At 36.6% G+C, this 26,890-nt stretch overlaps 1 protein-coding gene across 1 annotated transcript; it reads right to left on the bottom strand.

The window, feature by feature from the left end:
- Positions 1-26,556, bottom strand: LOC113059270 (synaptic vesicle glycoprotein 2A). Its single transcript, XM_026227647.1, has 13 exons — positions 26,365-26,556; positions 14,007-14,747; positions 9,379-9,559; positions 8,442-8,593; positions 7,178-7,311; positions 6,971-7,060; positions 6,418-6,528; positions 5,383-5,471; positions 5,129-5,293; positions 3,534-3,667; positions 1,991-2,194; positions 1,735-1,894; positions 1-752 (listed from the first exon to the last, which is right to left on the bottom strand). The coding sequence occupies exons 2-13, from the start codon at positions 14,602-14,604 to the stop codon at positions 569-571; spliced, it is 2,202 nt and encodes a 733-aa protein (XP_026083432.1). The 5' UTR covers positions 14,605-14,747; positions 26,365-26,556; the 3' UTR covers positions 1-568.
- Positions 26,557-26,890: the final 334 nt, after the last annotated feature.

The following is a 26,890-nucleotide window of genomic DNA, read 5'->3' as shown; positions in this document are numbered from 1 at the left end:
AAAGAACAACCAAATTCTTCAGATGGAGTAAAACCAAAAATGATTGAACAACTATCTATAGTGTTAATGCATTAAAACATCTAAAATGTGAGACGTGCTTGAAAACTGCAGTATCACACACTTTTTAAGTTCTTGGGACACAACGGAAAAGAGTAAAGCAACAACATTAACCATCACCTGCACCACTAGACCAACGCTGTCCACTCAAATATATCTACCTACTGATTTCACGGGTCCTCGTGATGGTTTTAAAATCAAGTGATGGCTTGGATGAAGATTAAAGGGGAAAGTCAAAATTAACTTTTAACAAATTAAATCTCACATGTGTTTAACATGGCAGTTTTTCGACACGCACACAAATGCACACATGGTCTTCCCGTGAGACAGTCAAACATCAGCTGGGAACATATCTATGCATGTAGATTTGAATGAAATCAAATTAAATGAAATAATAATACAACTGCACATACTGGAGTAAATGTGGGATTTGTTTCGGCTGCTTCCAGCATTGCTCACTCACGGACAGGGTCAAACTCAAATGCCGGCACCTGTGTGCTGGAACGCTGCACTATTGAAGCACCTGACCGCGAGTCTCAGGGAGCTTGAGGGCCAAGAAGCTTCCGACTGCCAAAGCCCCCGATGCGAAGAGGATGGGCACCGCTTTAGTGATGCCCACGAACGACTGGAAGATGCTTATGCCCAAAACTGCAGCTAACTTACAGAGGGCATTCAGAAACCCAAAGGCTGTAGTTCTGTGGAAAAAAAAGGAGGAAAAGAGTAAAAATAACATAAAATGGATCATAAATTCATCCTTCTATCTATCTATCTATCTATCTATCTATCTATCTATCTATCTATCTATCTATCTATCTATCTGTATTACTATACAAGAGTTTTGGGGTTGAATGAAGTCTCTTATGCTCACCAAGGCTCCATTTATTTGTGCCAAAAAAAAAGTAATATTGTGAAATATAATTAGAATTTAAAACAAATTATTTATTTTTTTTAAATGTAATTTATCTCAGACTCATTTTCTGCATCGTTGCTCCAGTCTTCAGTGTCACAGGATTCTTTAGAAGTCATTCTATACTTAAAAAATAAATAAAGGTTCTTTATTTGTCACTGATGGTTCCACAAAGAAGCTATGGAACCTTTCCAGTACACAAGTGCTTCTTTACAGTGGAAAAATGTTCTAAGAAAAACATTGTTTCTTTTAAGAAAGGTTGTTGACCAAAAAATAAATAAAAATTGTACAGGATTCTTTACTAAATAGAAAGTTATTTGAGATCTTTTATAACAATGTTTCTGAAATAAAACGGTTGTTCAGCAATTGAACTCTTAGGGGTGCTAAAGAGCAAATATTGTTAAGTAGGCACTGTCAAAATATTTTCTTAGAAATAATGCATGGCACTTTGTGGCAAAACCACTCAGACTTTATTCATTTCGACTAAGAATTTTTAGATATGCCCTAAATTATAATATATTTGATCTGCACTGCAGTGGCAATGCAGCACAAAATTACTGACATACATTTGATCTAGTAATCTTTCATGTCGTATGAAAACATTTTCATTACTGGAGAAAATCTTGTTTATATCCAAGTCCTTGATGACAAATATATGTGTAAGTCCCCAAATACATATTGAGATAACACAAGTTTAAAACACATGCACAGACAAATGGGTACAATTGTGATAGATGCACAGTAACCATAGAAATATGAGCTTGGCCCACCTCTTGTCCGAGGGGTACAGCTCTACCGTTAGCACATCCAGGGCATTCCATGATGCAATGCTGATGCCCCCAAAAAGGCAGAGCAAGGCGATCATAGCCGATTCACTGTTTCCAAATGACAGGAAGAAGCAGCTGACACAGGAAATCACACTGGAACCCGCTGCACCAGATGACAAAAATGTTTATTATTTAAAAAAAAATAATTCATACTATTCTGAACTCCCAAAATTGCACCGATGCAACTTGTTTTTCTTACCCAGCATTCTTAGACGTCCAATCTTGTCCATGAGCAGAGCTGACACAATGTTCCCAGGCAGGACGGCAAGTGTGCCAAGGAAGCTGACGAAATAGATCATGTAGGCGTTGTTTTCATCGCTGAAATCCAGCATACAGCCCTCTTTGTTATGCAGAAAGGTGCTGTTGATGAGTTTGCTGTTGATCAGCCGATACTTGAACAAGTCTAAAAACAGATGAGGGCTCTTATTAACCAATGCAGCAGCTATTCCTCCCTTACACCAGTTAAAGTTGGTAGGCGTTTCTAGGTCAGACTGCCATACGAATCAATAGGGTGACCATGCGTCCTCTTGTTTCCAGACTGTGTTGTCCTTGCCGTGACTTCTAAATTGCCGGGTTTTGGCTTTGTTTTCCAATTGACATGCTTTCTAGTTCTTATACATTATACAGTATGTATGCATATTTGCATTGCTTTGACCGTTCTCTGCAGATTCCACCTTATTACATGCCATGATTGGTTGATTATGTACAATGCCTGCACGTTATTGGTCAAACCACTGTTCAGTCATTACCTTCAGCATGTATGAAAACAATATGAAAACAAAGCCAAAACCTGGACATTTTAGACAACTTCGAAATCACAGCCAAGACTTGTCTGGGGGAAAAAAAGGACATATGGTCACTCTAGAACCAACAGACAGATGACATCTTTATGCATGTGGTCTAATGCATTGAGCTACTTTATTACACAGAGGACTGAAAGAAATTGCATATTTGATATTTGCCTTTATTCTAAAACTGTCTACTGCCTTCAAATGTTCATTCACACAGGATATCGATAATATATTCATTGCCAGCTTGGATTAATTTATTAATTTATCTCACTGCAGTGCATCTTCACCTTCTGAAAAACAGGTTTTTGCATGCCTATGATGCATGAACTTATAAAATACACCTTAAAGGAAAAGGCCACACAAGTCAATGGGACCTGAAACTGCTTAGTTACCAATATCTTCTTTTGTGCTTTGAAGAAGGAAGAAATGCATACAGGTTTGGAATGACATGAGGACCAGTAAATTATGACAGTGAACTATCTAATTCAATGGAAGTTGCTTTGGATAAAATCATCTGCAAATGCATTCACGTAAACATTACAATGCTGTCTAGGTAGGAAGCATAATAGGTTTTGGAACAGAGCCTTTGTTTCTTAGTCTCGTCATTCGTTTGCAAGCTGTTCAGGAGAAACAATCTTAACCCCCCAGTATGACTAAATCAGGAAAAGCAGATTGTCATTCCTTCACAGACAAGCAGGGGAAGAATCTGAGCTGGTGTTGCTAGGATACCTGAAACATTTTTAATGCATTCAATAGCTGTAGAAACTGGAGCCATTTTGACCGAAGAAAAACATGTCATACAAGTGTCTTCTTATAAAGCATCAAATCTTTGAACGATTACAGATGAAATGCAAATATTGAATATGCCTGAATGTGTCAATCGCACTCGACATTCAACAGCAGCACTATATTTGTTTAGAGCTAGAAGGGTGCAACCTGTGGTCTTCTCACCTGTGTTGTAGAAGAGGGTGGCGATGAAGGTGCAGTTTCTGAAGAAGGTGTTGCTTGACGTGATATCCTCAAAGTAGCATTCCTCAAAAAGGGAGTCTTCAAATACCATAGACTTCATCTTCAGATTCAAGAACCTTTAATGACAGAGAAAAAAAATCACAAAGAATAAAAATAGACAATGTAAATCTAATTGTATAAAGGATAAAGCTGGTGCAATCACCAAAACACACATTTCATTTGTCCTGTGGTAAACATGAAACATACATAAATAATATTAATATACAGTACAACGCAAATAATAAACAAAGCATCATCTCAACTCATCTGCATCACATGATTTTTAACAACACACTCTGGGACTGTCTTTCTAAAAAGGATACACTGTGTGATCAGGGTTGTTATTGTAACTAAATTTAAAACTAATAAAATAATTTTTGTTCATTGAAATAAATCTAATATATAAATATTGGATGAAAAACCTGAACTTAAAGTATAAACTTGAAGTACAGTACAAAAATTACTAAAACTAAAATAAAAATATAGTTACACTATAAAGAATTATTTAAATAAAAATGCAAAAAGTAAAACAAAATTAATAGAACTTACATTAAAATGAAAACTGTATATATTAGAGATAAACTGATTGCAATTTTCTTGGCCAATTCCAAAAGTGTGAAAGTGTGAGGCTAAAACAGATTTGCCAATTCTTTCTAAGAATCTGATTTGACTGATTTGGCTGGCTGAACCTTTTTTTTAATTTAATTAAATTTTTTTGACTTCCCAATGTACCAAAGTGATCATTACCGATTTTGTTGTTCAATAATGAATAGATTATAAATCTTAAAGTGGTTAGTCTTGACTGGCAGCACTGCGCTTATAAAACATAAGTCACCGTTTACACTGAATGAAATAAAATCAGAATCATTCTCGCCCAAATGTAAAAAAAAGTTTTAGTGCTACACTTATTATTTTTGCTGTTGATATTTAAATCAGGCTTCTTTTCCTGTCGGGCAAGTAAAACTGTCTCTCACTTGCTCCTTTGAAAAGTCTACTTGTCCCAGAATCGAGCCCTGTGGTTCCCCCATGGTTTCTTTTGCCCCTACACGTATTACAAATTGCAAACTTTGTGTCTTATTCACTCACAGTAAAGAACTTCTACATAATATAGTAAATTAAAAGCTAATTTACAATATTGCTAAATGCGGTAGTACAGTAGTATATAACTGATAATAAAATAATGCTGCTGCCTTAGATTTTGGGCCGAAGAAGTTGTCTTCACACAAATGATGCCTTAAATTGATGTCTTGGTAGGCAGCTTACTAGGTTTTTGAACAGAAATAACATTGCATGGTACTAAAATGCTAATAGCAACCAATTGTCATTGTCCTAGTTAAATTCTGCCATAAATATAAGAAAAACAGAGGCATGCTCAAAAGACAAGGTTGTTACGTAATTCTATCATACTTAAATTGCATTTAATCTGGAATATGCCTTTTAAAAGCAAGCAAAATGCCACAACACAATTCACCTTTTATACAAAGGTCAGGCCTATTTACTGAAATATGTTTGGCATACTGCCTATGAGTGGCGCTTACTTGTTGTTGAAGTACTCTCCATTCCGGTGGATCTGGTTCTCCAGGGTGAAGTTAAAGGTCACATGCTCCACTTTTTCTTTGATGAAGACCTTTGTGCGTGAGGAGTACTCTTGTTTCTGCAGGTATTTGATCATGTCAGGGAACCAAACAGTCAGTCCGTAGTAGCTGAAGGCAGAGAGCAACAAAACATGAATCAATGCAGAGGGAAAAATCATTGGATGGGTTGGAAAATGCATGTAGTTTAGTGTATTTACCTGAAGGACATTGAAAACCACACGGCCATCATCATGTAGGTGGTCCTCCGGTACTCTGGATTAAACACTGTCAGGAAGTTGCTCCACACCTGGAAACCCAAGATAAACAATTGGAAGACACGCTTTGGAGTTTAAAGTACTGTACACACTTCAATGTTTACAATTTATGGAAGCTATACTGCAAATATGTGTCAATCATAATTGCCATGTGTCACTTAGACACAAGCATGTTACCATATGACCACCTGCAAATGTTAACTAATTATAACAACAGTCATTTATAGTAAATTCTATAAATACAGTACACTGCTGTTTAAAAGTTTGGGGTTGAACAAGATTTTTATGTTTTGTATGTCCATTAAGCTCATCAAGGCTACATTAATTTAATCAAAAATACAGTATTCCTTTCATTTGATCCTTTAGAAATCATTCTAATATGGTGATTTGGTTATCAATAAATATTTATTTTTAATTAATTGTTGAAAACAGTTGTGCTGCATAGTGTTATTTTATTATTATTTATGTACTGTATTGTTATAGTTTTTATTCATGTTTTGAATGAGCTTTTATTTTCATTTTCAGTTTTTATTTGTCATTTTGTTTTGTGCTTTTTGTCTTTGTTCTTTTTAAATATTATTATTTACATTTATTTAAGCTATTTAGTTAACACAATTGGTTCTAATAGTTTTAAAACCTGGTGCTGCTTGATATGTTTGTGGAAACCATGACACATTTTTTTTCAGGATTCTTTGATGGATAGAATTTTCAAAAAGATTTAAATATAAATCTTTTGTAACATTATAAATGTCTTTTCTGTCACTTCTGATCAGTTATTGCATGTTTGCTGAATAAAAGTGTTAATAAAAAAAAAAAAATACAAATCTTACTGCCACTAAACTTTTGAATGGAATTTTTTACTGATATTAAATAAAATGTGTAAAGGTATAAAATATGTCCTCTGTCGATCATTTGAAATGAAAAGTTCAAATGGATGATGTCATTTTAGTGACTTTTGCTGTGTTTATCGTACTCTACCTGATGGAAGAGGTTGGTCAGCTTGATCCTCCAGCGCTGATGCCAGGCTGTGCCCTCTCCACCCATGTCAACCAACTCATCCATCTGTTTCACCGTCTTAATAGTGGTGACCTGGGGATTTCACAGCATGCTTCAAAATGTGCCTTAATACATTAGTGATATTCTCAGTTTTGTGTGTTAATTGGTTGGAATCTGCTCATGGATAGCCATTATTAACTACTTAACAATGAGAGGTTTGCCGTGTCTAATTAAGCGGCAAGATTAAGATTTACAATGCTAATCATTGCAGACATTAAAAGGGCCCATAACAGTTATAAAATGTCCTTTACGTTACCAAAATAATTTACATCTAAATAATAACTTTATTCACCTTCATTAAATGTGCATGAAAACCAATTTGACTCCAGTTCGGCCGGATAAATGGAAACCCATTAGCGTGGCTGCATAATTCATTTCTAATTCATACTGAAGAATTGAAATTCCACAGATTTCCACAGATCACTTCCGTTCGAATGTTATTGTTCCTTCTGAGAGTGAATGAAGTGGTACTCACAGAGAAAACCCTCTCTGGGTATCCCTTGGCCCTCATGTTGGTGTCATGGACCTGTTTCAGAATCATCCATCCTTCATCATGTTTTCCATTCTGTTAAAACACACACATTGCAGAAAAGACATATTTGATTTACAAACTTATTCTGCAATTTTTTTCTTCAACAGGACCCAAAAACAGATCTAAGCTGGAATGTGGGACGTCACTAACCTCCAGGTAGAAGCGTGGGCTCTCTGGCATGGTGGTCAGCGCAGCGATAGCGGCGACGGAGGGGAACGCACACACCAGCACAAACACTCGCCAGCTATGAAACTGGTAGGCTGAGCCCATCTGGAAACTCCAGCCTGGTTAAAACGAAAGGGCATATATTACTCAACTAGTTACACTGAGTCAGGCTCAGAAACAAAAAAATTCCCTCTGGAATTGGTTTCCTGGTGCATTTTTTTACGTTAATCCAATCAATCAATTAAAATACTATAGGTTGTTACCAGCAATACTCTCTTTTTTTTATTACTTCATGACAGTCGTAATCGATTTTGTTTAATTGAGCAGAGGCAATTAAAAAAAATACAGTTAAGGAGTCATTGGCAACTTTAAGAAACAAAATAAGGCACCAAAATTAATTATTTAAGTGCCACAGAATAAATGGGTTTTATTTATTTATCACCATGTACCATGTAGAGAACACGTTAAGTAAAAATATGACTATGCAATATGGACGCCGAATGTTTCTTCTGAGGTAAATTGTTACGAAGCATTGTTTACAAGCTTTACTCATTTTCCTCAGCATGAAACAATGAATGAGCGATTACATGAGGCATTTCAGTAAGATGCACTGTAGGTTATCTTTTAATATACTGTGACTAGTGGGGCGGGGCCGTGAGACGTAGTAACAGCAGCGAGGCCCCGCCCCACTTGTCACATATACTTTTTGATGCCCATTCATGTTTATTTTTATTGATTTTAGTGGTCTTTTTACCCCAAGCCCCTAATAATTTCTGACCCTGCAATGAATGCACATTTACAAAATCATAAAATATCCAAAATGATTCAACATATCAAATTGTTTCCATTTTTTGACTGTAAACATTTTAAAGAGCTAATGCTAAAAATACCAGTTAATTTACAACTAATTAATTATGTAGACTACAATCTTTCCAGTTATGACATTATAATATTTTTGATATTCATGGCAAATAGGCTTTTAAAATCATGTCATACTTTTGAAGATAAGCTTATGAGATTTATAACTACGGTTCATATGGTCTCTAAATCCTTAATTGGTGGATTTACTTTCTCTATCTCCATCTTAAGTAACCTGTTCAGTCCCCTGTGGAGTAACCTGAGGTTAAATTCCCCGCTCAAGGGCACAGTGGTTATTGTCAATGGATCTAGAACCTTCCACCAACCAGCCGAGATCAATTAACCATTAAGCCACAGCACACAACCTAAACAATGTAAGCGGGATGGTTACCATAGTGGGGAATGATGGCCCAGGCCATGGCAGCAGCGTAGATGCCTCCAATCATCCAGAACATACAGAGCCAGCTCAAGTGCTCCCCACGCTTCTCTTGAGCCAGAAACTCAGAGTAATATGAGAACACAATGGGAATAGAGCCACCGATCCTACAGCATGAGACAGTGAGGGACTCCAGAATTAGGATATTGTTCATCATTAATAAAATAATAATAATAATATCTGATTTAATATCAAACATAATAGTGTAATATTTTGTTTGCCATTACAATTTTCTGAACTTGAATTGAGCTAGTAAAAATGTCAGGAAGTAGAATTAAAACGGAATGAAATTAAAAAGTAAGATAACTGCTGTTTTTATTACGATTTTATTTTCAACATTATTTATTACCAGTAAACATGGTCATACTCATAGCATTTATGGGGTATTTCGCATTAGATGATAGGTATATTAATTAAGTGGTGTTTAAAAAGCCACCTACAGAAATGTGTAATTAATTGATTACATATAATATTTTAATAAATTACATACATTCATAAAATGTGTTATTCCACCATATTTCAAAATAAGTTTATACTCTAAAAGTGGTGTAGAATTTAATTAGGATTTTCTAGTTAGTAATCAATTTTGACTGATATTTTTAGTAAATACAAAACATTACAGAAACGGCAAGTAAACCATTGAATTGAACACGACATGTTGAAGTTGTAAGACTGATAAAGTTTTTATTTTTATTTCAAACTTTGAAATATATATATATATTTTTAGAGTGTATTATATTTGTTATTGCTAACAAAATCTAAAACTACTAAAAATCATTTTTGGTAATTGAAATAAAGTTGAAATAAAAGAAAAATAGAAACGTTGCGACTTGCCAGCTTTTTTTAATAATAATAATAAATGTAAAAGAGGCTGTGTGAAATGTGCATTTACCCCACACCAGAGAGTAGACGACAGAACAGGAAAGAGCTGTATCCTTGGACAAAGGAGGAGAAGAAAGCAAAGACACTGTTGATGGAGAGAGAGATAAGAAGTGTCTGTCTGCGGCCGATTCTGTCAGCCAGACCTCCCCACACAAAGGCACCCACCATCATACCCAGATACACAATTAGACCTGCAAAAGAAAGACACAAAGAGACAGGCCGATCAATAACCATACCAGCATCCTGTCCCAATCAGGATGACTCACAACGGTCAATCAAAGTGATCGTTTGGGTAAAATAACATTTCTGGAACTGAAGCCAAATAACGATTAAAATGTCAAAGTTGTGCTTCTTTTATAGAATGGGACCTTTTCATTGTTTTGTGCCTGAGAGCTCAAAGTCTTTTGTTGGTAGGCAAGGATTTCTTTGGTTAGTGAATTCACACTGACGACTCTTTCACAGCTTCAGCACCAGGTCATGTGACTGCGGGTGTGAACACAGACAGGCGTCACCCGGCAGCAACACAGCAGACCGCTGGCACCGATGGCATGGATGTGCTGCCTGCCACGGCAATCAGAAAGCAGTGAATCATCCATAGATGCAATATGAATGACCCAAGGAAAATTATATTCCTCAGCTAATGCTCTTTAACATCTGATTAACATCATTTCACACCTTGGGTCTTGTTGGTGAAGCTAGTTGAGCACACCAGCATCCAAAACACAATGGCTCTGTTCCTGTATGCAGACTATATAGGCAACATCCTCCTACCTCAAATGGAAACCTCTATTTTGACGATAACATAAATATTATGCTCCTTTTATGTGATTTGCATGGCAGTCTCAAATCAGTTTATATTTTCAGAAATATATTTAAAATAGGCTATACTTTAAAATATACAAAAAGAATGAAAATAAATATACCACTAATATAGATGTTATGTCATGTATGTATTATATATATTATATATATAAGTTATATTAGTGATATACTTTACTTTGTATCAATTTTTCCTATAAATAGTCCAAAATATATTTTCACCATCAGAACCACCACTATACTCTGATGAGCATCTGTGCTGGTGTCTGGTGTTTCTGCAAGATCTGCAGGTGTTTAAGATGGTGCTGAAAATGTTTAAGTAGCATTAAAGTTGACTTTGTGAGGTAGCTGTCAGCACTACTTTTCTCTCACCTTGGCCTCATAATGGGCCGCTATGGCTGACAGCCGTGATGATGAACCTTGATAGGCATCACTGCAATGCAGCACAGGGGTCTGTTATCTCAACCCCTCCTCTCCATGGCACTTCGGCTTACACTGCATAAACCCTGCACAGGACATGCCCCAAGGCTCTCAGCACCTCTGACTGAAGCGCTGTCCACTGGGCAATGCATTAGCAGAGAGGAGTAACCCTAAAATGGAACACTGGGATTTAAATATGACAAGACTGCTCTCTTATTAGCAGCAGAAAGTTGTGTTTGAAATCTGGGTTGAATTTGATGGGATAAAAGAATGGGTAATGCAAAACAACACAAAGACAATGGTGAATCTTTCAAAGCATTTACTGGCAAAAATATTGTGTAAAATGTAAAATAAATGTTTACACACACACACACACAATGTATATATATATATATATATATATATATATATATTTATTGTTACACCTTTAGAAAGTATTTTGCATTACCCTGCATTGTACAACACCATAATTTTAGGTTTTTAATTACAGTTATATAGAAAAAGATAAAATGTATTTAATATACATTATGAATACATTTATAATGCATTATACATTTTATACATACATTTAGCATGTATACATAAATACATACATATATCTTTTAATAAACTATAAAAGGATATTTTTCCTTGAAAACAATATATATATATATATGTATATATATTAAAAATATATGCATATTTTTGTTGTATTAAATGCTGTTTTAATTTTAAGAACAGTTTCACATTATACAAAAATAGTATTGTTTTGTTTAGTGTATACTAAAGACAAGATGAAAGCATGGTAATATTCTCAATAATATTCCATAAACAATGTATATAGTGTATACATTCTGAATTCTGCAGTCATGCAGGCCTTTTTATGACCTTTATAGGCAGTGATGCAGAGAATATTTGCTAGGGAGACCTAAACAATAGAGATTACAACACAGATCACATGTGCAGTGTGATTTCACACGACTCGCTCACCTGACAGCATTAATAAACATGGTCGCACTCGCGGTTTACCACGTGTCTTGAATTTAAAGGGAAAGTCTGTGTTTTATGCTACTGCTGCTACACTAATGCTACACGACCCAGCCAATTTGGGCTAGGTGATGGTGGAGTGGGCGGGGCCACCTGCATTATGTCACAGGGGTCTCAGAGAAGGAGAGGGGATGGGCGGGGCAAGTGCCTGGAGACAGCTGACCTCCGCCTCCTCTTCCTCCTCAGAGAGAGAGAGGGGGAAGGGTGAGAGAGGAGGCTGTGAGTCTCCCGCACAGTGACAGGAAAGCACACAGGCACCAGGGTTAGGGAAATAGGAGAGAGAAAGTGGGGGAGGGGCCGGGAGACTATTTATAGAGTCTTTTTTTCCTTTCTGCGAGTGTGTCTATGCGTCACAGATGAGAGGAGCGCGATGAACTGTGGCAGGTTTGTGTATTCTGTTCTTCAGTTTCACCTGAACTAATGTGCCGTTTGGCACCTGGTGTTCTGCTGAGGAATAGGCTAAATGTGTGATGTCAAAGTCACAGCAGCAATCACCTTTAGTGCAGAGTAAAAGAGGAAGTCTATCTATCTGAGCCACTGTAGAATCCATCCATCAATTACCCTTACAGCTGATTTGTCATAACATTTAATATTGCGATTTACGTTCAGTAGTATTTTAATTTATAATAGTATTTAATCCATCTTATTTTCATACTACACAAACAAATAATGCAGGGTCTTCTCTTTTAGGCCTCATTCATTACATTTAAAGCCATCAGTAGAGAAACATGCTGGTTGACTGCTGGATGCAGTGAGCAGAAACAAACCCTCTGCGGGCCATTTCATCCCACACATCCACGCTGTTGGATTTGATTGGAGAATGTCATGTGACAGAGGCTGGAGCATTTCTGCAGCAGAAATGCAGCTGTATGTGCATGGAAACGTTTCAGCACTAGGACCCAGCAGAGATGCAGACAGCACTTCTGCATGAGTCAGGGCTGTTTTGTAACGGGAGAGACCAAGGGCCCTGCTCCCAAATGGCACTCACATACACACGCTCAGCTGAGACCCACGCAGTGTATATATATATATATATGTCAGTGAACAAGCACTATTATGAGCACACAAGCTCATATTATAACCCAATAACATAACAGTGTGAATGTTACGAGAATAATCACATAAAAGATCATTTATCAAAAAGACAACATTAAGAAACATAATATGGTCTAAATGCAATTTTTGTGGACATTATGTAATGATAATACCTTTTTGGATATGTAGCATGATATTCAAGGATTGGATATTGTATCATAGACCACAAAAAGTCATAACAAGCTATGAAAGCACACTGTGCTGTTCAGCATGTCTATTGTCAGTTAATTATAGATCAAACTGCGTCAATGCTGTGTGGGGTTTGACCAGGATGGATTGACAGATGGTGAAATGGGCACAAGATGACAGTGGAAACTCGTTTTAAGATATATTTTGTTTATATATTACAGAAAGCTATTTTCCCATGACCACTGGACAGAGATCTTACACATTTCTATACCTTATCTGGTTTGCTGGTCTTAGTTAGTCTTCCAGCTTGGTCAGGCTGGTTTTAAAGGAGTTTTAGGCACTTTTTAGACCAGATAAAACCAGCAAACCAGCTGGTTTAATATGTTGCAAAGGATCTAAACAGTAGTATTATTGGTTTTCAAAAATGAAAAATTGCATGATGTACTTGTTCCAGTCTGACAGAATCTTCTGTGCAACACAAAATAGGAACTTTAGGAAGATTATCTGAGGTTCCGCTTTCCATAATGCATTTTCAAAAATGCAGATGGTGATTTATATTGGCAAACAAAAAAAAAAAGGCCATGAAATATCATCAACAAGTAAATTATCATCAGCCAATTTTGTTAAGGAAAAAGTGTGACGTGGACATTCTGCTTTACATTTAATTTTGTTTCATAGAAAAAGACAATCATACAGGGTTGAAAATGGTTAATTGAGTAAACCAATCCTTTATCACACTGAAAATAAATCCTTTTCATTACATTTATTTGCAATAGATTTCGTTTTTCAATCCTAATCATTTCCAAAAAAATAAATCAGAAGAAGATGGAAAATGTATTTCTCTGTCTCTCGCTCTTTCTCTTTCTCTCTGTCTGTATGTATATATATATATATATATATATATATATATATATATATATATATATATATATATATATATATATATATATATATATATATATATAATATACACACACACATTGTCAATGGTTGGTTTGGTTCATGGCTTGAACTCTTTAACAATTTTATTTATTTTTTTATTAGTAATGAGAAGAACACTTTTGGATATAATTCCGGTGAAAAATGGATGAGCAGATAAAAGCACTTTATAACAGAAGCCAAATATAAAAGCTAATGAGCTGAACTTACCCAGCATCCCTTTGTTGGGCTCAGACAAACACATGTCTTTCTCAGCACTGGGAAGTACGAAGCCCACCACGAAGATCTCCACGCCATCAGCCATGAGGGCCAGACCCAGCACAAAGTACAGGGTCCACTGGAAGCGGCCGTGGCCACACTCCTGGAGGATGGTCTCGTACTGCTGGGCCAGCTCCTCCTGGTCCTTCCTTCTTTCCCCCTCATATTGCGCCTTGTCCCGGAACTGAGACTCTCCCACTCCACCCACCTGTATGTCAGCCTTCTCAACGGAGTCATTTCTGGGGATGCCCTGGTATTCGCCCTCGTAGATCTCATCATCCTCATCGTGGCCTTCTGTGGAGTCACTGTGAGCTCCTTCGTCATCATTGGCCCTGCTGTTGCTGCGGTAGTAGCTACCGTCCTGGGCCTGCACGGGGTAATCGTCATCATCGTCTTCCTCTTCAAAACGGGTATAAGAGCGTTTGGTGTATTCATCAGCCACCTTGTCCATGCGGCGGCCAACCTTTTTACCTGCTTGCCTTTTGACCTCCTTAGCAATGTCCTTAGCACCTTTAATGAATGCCGTACGGTCTCTGTAACCCTCCTCCATGGTTTAAAGTTGTGCGTTGATGTAAAGAGTGCTGGAACTGGGTGTCAAGAGCAGCCTGTTAGCATGTAGCAGAGTGAAGCTGGGCTGAAGAAATTCAGGACCTTGGACAGCAGCTTCAGGAGCACAGAACTCTACACAGCAGTCTGAAAATATACAAGAACACATGCTGTTATTCAAGATGAAAGACTGATGTATGAAAGCATTACTTTACAACATTAACACACCAATTTACAGATATATCATACATCACATAAGGTGTCTTGTTATAGGTATGGTAAAAAGATGGTCCAATGGGCAATATAATGGTGATTTGTATGGCTTTCTGCTCTGTGCAGTTTATCTGTTCATATCAATGGATTTTCCCCACAATATTAAATACGTGATATACAAGCTAGAAAAATGGTCAAAACCAGGCATCTGCAGCTATTCTAGCTAATCAACCATTTAACCAGCTTAAATCAGCTAATGACATGCTTAGACCATCTAGAAATCATGCAAAACCAGCTTTTACACTGAGCTTGGCCTTGACAGGGTTTTCAAGCATTGATATAACCTGAATAAATTTGATTGTGTTTAATCATATTTGTGATTGCAAGAAAGTCATACACACAGAATTCAAATTTTTTTAAAACTAAGAATTACACAATTACAAATGACTACATGTATAACACTGGCAGCATGTGAATAGGTGAAGCAGCTCACGGTGACCTTGTTTCATCCAGAGGAAAACATTTAAGAAACCAATTGAGCCTCGCTGAAAAATGGCGATTAGATTGTTCCCGAGGGAAATTCATAAAACCATCAGGCTGTGTTGCCTCGTACAATCTGTTGAAATTGGTCTGGATCCATTTATTGCATTAATAATCTAATATACATAATTGAGCCACATTACTATTATCTCAGGGGTACCTAGGATCTCTACAGCACAGATAAAGATTTGTACAGAAATCTTTCACTGAAAACACCTGAAAGGGCTGAGATTAAGGGTTATTCATTTATTTAAATCATCAGAATTAATAATATAATAAATAAATAAAATATATACATGTATTTAATCTCTCTCTCTCTCTCTTTATCCATCCATTCATCTATCTACTGTATGTATAAACTGTAAATCAGAAGAAAAAAAATCAACCACATACCCATATGTATAATAAAAACCATAAAAAGAAGTTTGGAACATTTGGAACCTTTAATTTTGATGTAATACATTATGAGATTTATTTTAATAATATATTACAATAAAATAATTATATACATAAAATAAATGAATATATATATATATATATATATATATATATATATATATATATATATATATATATATATATATATATATATATATATATATATAGGCCTATGTATATAGAGTTAAATAATGATTCCCATTCCTAATGACGCCGCTCTTCTATTTTGTAAACTACATGTAAACAAGTCACATTCCTTTTCACATTCTCATCTAATTTGCCAGTTCTTTTCTCTCTCTCTTGTTGTGTCTTCCTCTCTGAATAGAGCTCATCAGCTGGGCGGTCACCACTCAGCATCCACATCACCCCGTGTCTGTGAAGATAATGAGCCGGCAAGACATTCAGTCTTCTCAGTGACAAACAAAAAAAAGGCAATCTGGGATATCTGTCAGCACTGCTCTGCTCAACACCTCGACCCAAATCCTATTACGTTATCAGGGCACTGAAAAGTGAATACACAGAAACAGACCAGCCACGTGGACTGCTGAGCTGTAAATGCCAATCAAACAAATTGATGTGCTTCTCTTGTTACTCAAAGTTAATACTGCATAATAGAGGAGATGGCTGTAAAGCTATAAATGTCTGTAAAGGTGAAACTGGGGCACTATGAGCACATCAATGGATGCGACTGGTCTTAAGGGAGAACTGGCCCAGTTGGCGGCAGCAGCCATGGATCTGCCTTATGCTGTCCCCTGTAGTCGTTTCATTCTCACTCATACAATCCCTGCATGTTCTCTCCGCATGTGCACCTCTCTGCCAGCAGAGACCTGTGCTGCCATTGTGCAAGTCATTTTTTATATTGATTGATTTCAAGGCTGATAAAACAGTATTTGTTATAGAAAAATCCATGCAAGTGGGTTCTGATGAGTATTCAGTCGATACAGCGCTGACGCATGTTGAAAATCATCAGCATTTGTGGCCACACTCAGGGAACTACTTCGTCCAAAATACACAAATATTAAAAATACACAAAATACATAAATATATTTATTTCACTTACTCATCATATCATTCCAAACCTGTGTGACTGACTTTCTTCTGTGGACCACAATGGATATTTTTGTAGTTTTGTTTTGGTTGTAGTGTTTATTTTATTGTATCTCATCTGATCGGAAATTGGTGGTGTCCAAACAACATTGTATTAATGGATTCCATTCCAAATATGTTCCTTCTTCTTCAACTATCATTTTAAAAACTATCATTTGGGAAATCCTTTGGTTACTGTGTTAAATGGTTCAGTTAAAAAAAAAAATTATTCTGACATAATTTACCAGGGTAATTATTATTAACTAAAACTGTTAAAGCATGTTTTGCTAAATAAAATAAAAATACATAAAATAAAATAAAACAAATGTTATTTGGCCAACCAACTGAAATAAGTTTAAGAATTACATTTATTAAATGTAATTAAATAAAAGTAAAACAGAAACATTCTCATATTAAACCTAAATAGTAATAATAATAAAAACATAAAAAAGCTAATATTAATAAAAATATAATATTACTGTATATAAATATTAATACAATAACACTGTCATTTACTCAATTTCATATAATTCAGTAGAACACAAAATACAATGAAACTTCCATTCAATTAACATACTTAATGAAAGTGCTGTAAATGTAGTTGCCAAGCTCCAAAAAGTACCACTAAATCAGTCAACCAAAATTATTTCAGTTTCAACACAACAGCTATTTCAAGTCTTCTGAAACCATATGATAGCTTTATGTGACAAACAGATTGAAATTTGGGTTGTTATATGCTGCACTTCTCCGCCATAACACCGTCAAAGAGATTTGAGAGCTATATATGGGAGGTAATAGTTCACATTTCAGTCCAATCCTCACAAAAATCTACCATAACCATCCTTAAATACATTGTTAATTTATAAGTGAACTATCCCTTTAAAAGTTCTCAATGACATTCAATGTCAAACCAATAAACCTATTAATAACCCAGGTAACTAGTCCTGCACAGGCAGAGCACACAGGCTATGCTGCAGTATGGTTTCAGAGTTCACAAATACATCTCTTCTCTATTCAGGTCTGAAGACGGGGACAGTAATAGAGGCGTGCAGGAGCAGCGGTGTGTGTGAGAAGGCTCTGCTGGGAACAACAGTCTTCCTCTTGGTGGAACACTTGCGTTTCAATTAGACTCATTCAGGAACACATGTCAGCGCTTAAGAACAGGGCCTACAAGCTCTGTGATCCAAAGCCTGGCCCAGCGCTGTCAAATCTACTCTGATACACTGCCCTATGCAATATGAGATTAGAGACCTTTTAGATGTGATTAAGGACTGTGGTAGATCTAAAATGGAGTAAAACACATACAAAGACGACAGTGCCCTTCTTAAATACAGTAATGAAGGAAATTTCCTCTATATCTGCTATAAATCAAGAGAGATGGAACACTGCAAAAATACTAGTCTTTTATATTTCTTTATATACACACTATATATTATGGGAGCTTGTTTCCGCCACAGAAATAAAAAATAAAGACTTTTTTTTTCTCACAGAATTTGGAGATATAAATTTGCAATTGCAAGTTATAAAGTAAGCTCGTTTCTGACATTTCCATACAATTGTGAGCTTATATCTTGTAATTCTGACATCATAACTTACAATTGCAAGTTCATATAATGTAATACTGAGAAAAAGGTCAAAACTGCGAAATGTAAACTTGGAATTAAGTTATTTAGTGGCAGAAACAAGCTTCCATAGTGTTTATTTTTTAATTATATAAATATTGAATTTTTTTGGTTGGACAATTATTAAGCAGCCCGACTGTTTTCAACATTGACTATAATAATAAATGTTTTTTGAGTGGAAAATCAGCATATTATAATGATTTCTGAAGGATCAAACAACAATGAAGACTGGAGGAATGTTGAAAATTCAGCTTTGCATCACAGGAATAAATTGCATTTTAAACTATATTCAAATAGAAGACACTTATTTTAAATTACAATAATATTTCGGAATATATTAATGTTTTGAATGCATTTTGAATCCAATAAAATCTAGCCTTGGTGAACCAAAAAAAAAAAAAAAACTTTAAAAGCATAAAAATCTTACTGACCCAAAACCTCTGAACATTTCTGAAAGGTTACAACGTATTAGTAAAAGATCTTCCTACTGCCTCATCTTTAATTTTAACATCCTTTTAGGATCAACCTGATTGTGAATTAATTCTGATATAAAGGGTGGGCAATGGCTTAACCTCTTGTTTCACCAGTGATGAAAGACCCAATTATGTAATTCAGTTTTTGAAGCTGAGTCGACGCCAGCGGGAGTGTAGATCATCATTCAATGAGAGACGACAGCAAAGCAGCGCATCAGCTCGAGTGTGAGGAGGCACATGGGACTGCACTGGAGAATCTCACTGTTTGCCAAAATAAATCACAAGTTAAAACACTAACACTAACAGTCCTGAGGGCCTCATTACGGTTTTGTAGGAAACAGCACCATGGAGTATGAAGTCATCTTGTTTGGGTGTTTTCTGGTGAGCTGATATTGTGCTACAATAATTCCATTAAGTGGCTAATGTCAATGAAAACCCTTCACACAGATTTTTAGAAACAGACCGATGATGGTTTGGTGGGTGACATCAAATAGCTTTGACAGAATTTTGACATTCACTGAAACAGTGTTCGTCACCCCAAAGTCAATGCTGGATTGTCTCTTTCTTTACCAAAAACATGCAAATAATTAGTCACATTAAGGATCATCCCGACCCAAGACTACATTCCCATACAACATCAACCCACGACATGTTCCTCTCCATAAAATACACAAGCTGATGCCCATTTAGCATTTAGAAGTAATTATTATGCTGCCTTCTAAAATACCTTATTTTGACCAAATTCTAAAGCAGCATCACATGCATCTTTCACAGAGAATGCAATCCCATAATGTCCTATGAAGAGCTTAGTAAAACATCCAATATAGCAGAAAAAGAAATAAAAAATGTTGATTCAACAACTAAACTATCAATAGACAATAATTGACATTAAAATGCACAAACGTATCCAATAGTTCTGTGTGCTGTATATTTGTATGCTCTTAAAAATAAAGGTTCTTTATTGACATCTTTGGTTCCATGAAGTACCTTTAAGATCCATTCAATCAGTCCATTCCACAAAAGGGTCTTTATAATGGAAAAGAGTCCTTTGTGAAACTCAGAATTGATCTTTTATGGCATTGTGACTCCTGGCATTGTGAAAACCCCCTTTAGAAACCTTTATTTTTAAAAGTGCAGCCTAGCAGCAGAATCATGCCAAACTCAACTGGAATCAACTGATGAGATGAGACTGAAAATTTCTAACAAATAGTACTTTATAATACCAATACTATTATATCAATAGCCCTTGTTCTAAAGAACAAAGAAGGAGTTTTGGGATGATAGTGTTAAAGGCAGAGCTGAAGTCCACAAACAGGATCCTCACATAAGTCCCTGGTCTGTCTAGATGTTGCAGAACATAATACAGTCCCATAATGAATGCGTCATCCACAGACCTGTTTGCTCTGTAGGCAAACTGAAGAGGATCCAGAAAGGTTCCAGTGATGTCCTTCAGGTGGGCCAGCACCAGTTTTTCAAAAGACTTCATGACCACAGACGTTAGAGCCACAGGCATGTAGTCATTTAGTCCTGTAATTTTGGTTTTCTTAGGGATGGGGATGATGGTGGAGCGTCTGAAGGATGAAGGGACTTCACAAAGCTCCAGTGATCTGTTGAAAATCTGTGTGAAGATGGGGACCAGCAGGTCAGCACAGGATTTCAGACAGGCTGGTGTAACACAATCTGGGCCTGGTGCTTTTTCCTTTTCTGCTTCCGGAAGACCTGGTGCACCTTGTCTTCGCTGAGCTGAATTGCAGGTGTGGGGGAGTGGGGGTTGCAGGAGGTGTGACAGCACTGGCTCTCTTCCCCTGTCTGCGCGTCCTGAAGTGCTTGATCAGTGCTGAGGCTCCGCCTACTTCTATGTCCAGCTAAACATCATAATTAGAGAAGAGAAAGTCGTGACATTTGCCAAGTATGGTAGCCCATACTCAGAATTGGTGCTCTGCATTTAACCCATCCAAGTGCACACACACAGCAGTGAGAAGTGAACACACACCCAGAGCAGTGGGCAGTTATAGATCCAGCGCCCAGGGAGCAATTGGGGGTTCAAGGACACTTCAGCCTTGGGTATTGAGGGTGGAAGAGAGCGCTGTTCATCCACTCCCTCCCACCTACAACTCCTGCCAGCACCGAGACTTGAACCTGTGGCCTTCAGGTTACAAGTTCAACTCTCTAACCATTAGGCCACAGCAGCCCCCTTGAAATTATTGAAAACCCGTAATATATCTGGTGATGTGTAGTGCAGAATGTCCAGCAATTCATCTCTGGTGAAACTAACTGTAGGGATATAACTAAAGACAGGACAAACTAACAGAAATACAAAAACATCTGCGGAGCACACCACGGAGGATACCATCTTCCTCTGCGCCATCTTGGATAAGCAATGGTGAACAAGTGACGAAATGCTACATTTCTCCAAATCTATTGTAATGAAGAAACAAACTTATCTAAACTTATCTTGTGGTGGAAATTATCCATCTTTAAATTAAATTAAATAAAAATTAAATTTATGCATTTAGCAGACATTTTTATCCAAAGTGACTTACTGTGCATTCAGACTATCAATTTTTACCTATCATGTGTTCCCAGGGAATCAAACCCCCAACCTTGCGCTTGTTAGCACAATGCTCTACCAATTGAGCTACAGGAACACTAACAGGCACAATGTTGGGATTTAAATCATGTTGGACACAATATGACTTTTCCAATGTATAACTTTGGAATAAATATCATACATATTTGAATCGGATGATAATGATTTGTTTTGGCACTGGATAAAAAATTATCATTATGCAAAAGCATTTGTAATCACAAAGAAAGACTCTCAAAAATTACTTGTTGTTAGTCATTTTAAGTCTGTAATTTACATACAAGTCATTATAAATCCTATGTCGTCCCATATAATACACCCTATTAATACACTTCAACTGATCATTAATTATTCATTTAAATAATTTGAAAAGCAATTTCAGCATTAACAGTTTGCCCTTCAGGAACAATACACGCTGAGTCACTTGTCTAACCGGGGTATTGAAGCCATGCTCCACATTGTGAATGATTATTTGAACAACATTTAAAACAAAGCTGCACCAGACAGATGGAATATGTGTCCAGTGGTCACACACACACACACACACACAGGACAAACATGAGTAGGCCTATACAACATCCACGACATAATAATGGCTATAACAAGATGAAGCAGTAAGCCTGATACAAACAAGTGAATTTATCTGTAAGTGGGTGAATCTAAACCAAGCCTGTTCAGAACATGTTCAGGGCGCAATTCAGCCGATGGCATGAGTTTTAAGAGGGAGGGACAATCTGTTTGTTCAACCAATGGAAAACTGAGAGAGAGTTTGAAAACAAATATTAGTTTTGAAATTTCATTATGTTGTAAATAACGACCACTTTTAAGGATCTAACTGAAAAATATTCACCATTCAAAAGGTTGATAGGTCTGGGAATGAGTGCAGTGGAATAGAGGGAGGAGAGGAGGATGTTAGCGAATGGTTAGAAGCATCTCGACAGCGGTCTCTCAAAAAAGGACAGAGCCATCGTGAGTCAAGTTCGCCCAAAAAACAAATCTCTCAGGCTGTCACCATGGCCACAGTCACTCCTGCCCTCTGCTACATCAGCACCACCAGCATCCTCTGCCCTGCCTCCATTTTAGCCCAAAATACTCCAGCGCAAACAGGACTGAGCCACATTTGGATGGGTGTTGTCAATGCAACATTTCATTAAACACAGGAAGCACTTCTTACATAATGCTGCTATAGTGCAAATGTGAATTGCAACTGAAATGTGAAAAATATTTTCTGCAAAGATAATTTTCAGAGAAATCATCATCCTTAAAGGCCTTATTTGCTTTCTTAATATGTTCCTGATCTCATTGTGCATGATTATCATTAGCACACATTATTCTAAAGAAATGGGAAATTTCTTTTTTCATTATTTTGTTTCCACATTTTAAAACAAAATATTTGAAAACTTGACAATGATATGACAATATGGATAAAAAAAAAAAATAGAAAATACTATTTTCTGCTGCAATTTGTCTTTCAAAGTATTACAACAGAATTGCTTCTGTGTAAATTCTGAGTGAAAAAATTATTTGTCATCAAAATGTAAGAACCTCTTCTTCCTCTGAAACAAATTCCCTTTTCACTGATGTCATATAATGATAACTGACAGCCAAACCAGCCTTCGATCTAGATCCATCTACTTTTCACAATTCACTCAATTCCAGGCTGATAAAACCAAGTTTGACTACATCCCTTCTTGACAAAAATCCTGTTTCAGACATTTCTAAAGAAAACGGGTTGCAAATGGTTTCAAATTCTGACTTTGACTTACTTAACAGTGGGACATGCAACTCAACAGGTAATAATAATATAATAACCAAAGCGCATTCGTGACATATTCTGCATGTGGTGTATATAGTGAAGTCCAGGGGAAATGATAGGTCCCTCTATAAGAGCTTATATTCTACCACAGGGATTAATGGGTGAAAGATTACCATATGATTCCGTTATATGCAAACTCATGCATTATACTAAACCTAAGCATATTGCAGTTCCAAAGAAACCCCTTAACCTCTATTTGCATCATTGTGAAACTGAGGACTTTTGGATGTAATCTTGAAAAGAATCATATTGACACCACTGTTGTTTGTTACACCTCAAAGATGTCTACAGCCTTTATCAATCTCTCTCTGAACACATGCTGGGTGAGTAATGTAAAGATTTCCCTCTGTGTGTAAAGATACATCTGAGATTCTGCTTCAATTTGGCTGCTTTTGATTTTACTCTGATAATGTGCTATTTTCAAGTGATTTTTGCAAAAGACAAACAGATGGACAGTGCACATTTATTAAAAGATACAGGGGGATAAACTATAAACTAATTACCAATTATCCCAAGGAAATGTTTCCAGTATGTACACCAGTAATATTTCTTCATAAATTGCCAGTTTTTCCCCTTCATATTAGAGGTCAGTACAACGCATGGAAATATTAAATTAAATCAAAAAAGTTAACCCAGAAATGAAAAACGGGAGAAATTATACTCAAACTCAGGCAATCCCAGATGCAGGTGAGTTTGTTTCTTCATTTAAAGAGATTTGAAAGAGAAATTTACTAAACCTAAAATGACATTTTATTTCAAACTGTTACCTCTAGCTAAAATATGAGTCCACTATCCATAATATTGCTTTCTCAAGTGAAAAAGTAATCTCGTCTGAATCAGGAGATAAATATGCACAGATCAAGCAGTGTTCACAAGTGAAAACAGTCCAAAACAGTTCTAAAAAAGATGATGGTGGATTTTGATGTGAGAGGACAACAGGAGATGAGACTTTTACACAGCAGGAAGTGTTATTATGGATTATGGAGTGGTATTCTGGTACGAAGTGAAGGTTAAAACCCCATAATAACTCATTTGCTTCTTACAAATATGAGGCTTTACACTTCACAAGAACTTAATTGACGGACAGGAGTGGTGTGGATTTTTTTTGTGGATTGCAACGTTTTTATGAGCTGTTTGGACTCTCATTCTGACGGCACCCATTCACTGCAGAGGATCCATTGGTGAGCGTGTGTTGTAATGCTCCTTTTCTCCAAATCTGTTCCCATGAAGAAACAAACTCATCTACATTTTGGATGGTCTGAGGATGAGTGCATTTTCAGAAAAGCCTAATTTTTGGGTGAACTATTCCTTAATCTGCTAAATTACAATATTGTACTTAAAGTTTGAATTTATGTAAAAAAAATTATCCAAAAGTGACATGGACATGGACATGTAAATGTACTGCACCAGACTCTGATAATCCTATTCCTGATTCCTGAATGATGGCCCAGTCAGATAAGACATCAGCACTGGCACAGAACAATAATAAACACTCCTGCCGTTATACCCTGTTTCTGACCCTGTTCTCTCTTTTCCTCCTTTGCCCCATCCCTCCTCTGAGGATTCCTCTCAAGGTTACTCAGAAAAGAGCACTGCAGCACAGAGAGCACACACACACAAAAAATTATGTAGAAACAACTGCAATCCAGAGCAGCAGCACCACTGACAGAGACACCAGAAGCTGTGTACCACAAACAGCCTGCAAATCAATTCACATTAAGAGAAAGACTTGTTCTCTCAAAGACTTGGACATGTGCTTGGCCGTTTTCAAAGGGATCGGATCAAAGTTACGATCTAGAAGTATGGAAACACAAGTAGGTCATCCTACCAGTGATCTGTGTTATTGCTCATCAAACTTTCAGACATCTGTATATCACTTTTTTCTCTTAGCTGTACCAACATAAAGATACTATCGGAAATCTCTGCCTACTAACAGTCCTAACAACATTCAGCTTTGCATATTCTATCAAAACTGCCAAATATTATCTTCTCTTATATAAAGGAATTGGTAAAGAGCACAATTATTTTTCGCATGCAACAGTGATGGTTTGTTATTTCCTTCTCAAAGCGGTAATTTCACTTGAAAAATCAGCAGTGACACAGGCACATGCAGATCCAGAACATCACTGAGAATTCAGTCAAACCAAATGACAATTGTTGTCGTGACGAGACTGAATGCAATCAGCAATGGAATAAATCATCAAGGAGATTCACACACACACACACACACACACAAGAGCGCGCGCGCGCGCATGTAGCAGGTTTCCATTCTTTATGTCTGTTGCAAGGTCATTTTGATGCTTATAGATATCACGCGCTACAAATCTCATTTTAATCAATATTTCTCCTGTTTTATCTTATAGTAAATAGTATATCAGTCCAAAATCATCCAGTGATGAAAATGCAAAAGCCCGATCAGTCTTATTCTGAGGAATATTAGGTGAAGGGGCGAGGCTTAAGGTGCCGTATGTCTCTATGGGAATATGGCTTTTATGAATTACTCTATTAATCTTTTCTTTATCCCATGGCAAATATAGATTAATATACTTACAGGAAATAAGCAATAACATATCGTTCTGGGTGCAAAATGCAGCACATTTCACCGAAAAAATTTTTTTAAATAAAAAATAAATAAAAATCTGCTCACAAAAAATAAAATAATTTGAGAGATGACGCACGAGCCGTGTTAAATGATAAATGCTTCCTTAAACACAGATTTTTACATCATTTACTTTCAGTTCTATAATTATAAAGACGCATTTTTGATCAAGATTACGTTTGCATCCATCATTGATGAGCGCACATTATTTTCCAGATGAATGAATCTCATGCTTCAAATATGGAATCATAAAATTCAACATTTAACATTAAAACACTACATACATAAATAAATGTGTTATATTTGTGGTTGAGCGTGTAAAATCATATATACACTTTAATTATAAATTAGCTCTAAAACACAAATTAATTAGCAATAAACGTCACTTACCAGTGCGATTTGGTTATTATTTTCCCCAAATGCTGGAATAATTGTATGTAAGATACGGTGAATTTTTAGTCGTGATGATGAGGAGGGCTGTGTGACATTGCCTGTATCTTCACCCTGTAACGGAGGCGCGTGTGACGTGTAACGGGGCGCAAACCTACAACACTGGCAACACTAACGATTCCTACTATGGAGAACGCTTGACTTATTAATATTAATCGGCACGCTGACGTTGCATGGTAACCTTCCTGGAGCGTCCAGTTACGTAATCTAATTAGTATTCCTAGCCAAGCCTCCTCCGTACAATAATTCGTTGATTGGCCAACCGACCAGCGCTCCAACGTCAACTTCTGCCTTTCAGTCAATCATTAGGTCGAACTTCACGCTACCACATTAATATTCATGAGACAAATAGGCTCCCTTCATTCGCCAGCAGACTTTCACTCTTTACGAAACTCTGCCTTTCAGCCAATCGCTTAGGTTTACTTGAGCGAACGTGTTGTTACGTCATTAATATTCATAAGCAAAC

The sequence above is a fragment of the Carassius auratus genome, chromosome 41 (assembly GCF_003368295.1).
Source record: "Carassius auratus strain Wakin chromosome 41, ASM336829v1, whole genome shotgun sequence".
NCBI lineage: Eukaryota > Metazoa > Chordata > Actinopteri > Cypriniformes > Cyprinidae > Carassius > Carassius auratus.
The sequence above is the reverse complement of the archived record's forward strand: the minus strand, read 5'-3'. Positions and strand labels throughout refer to the sequence as shown.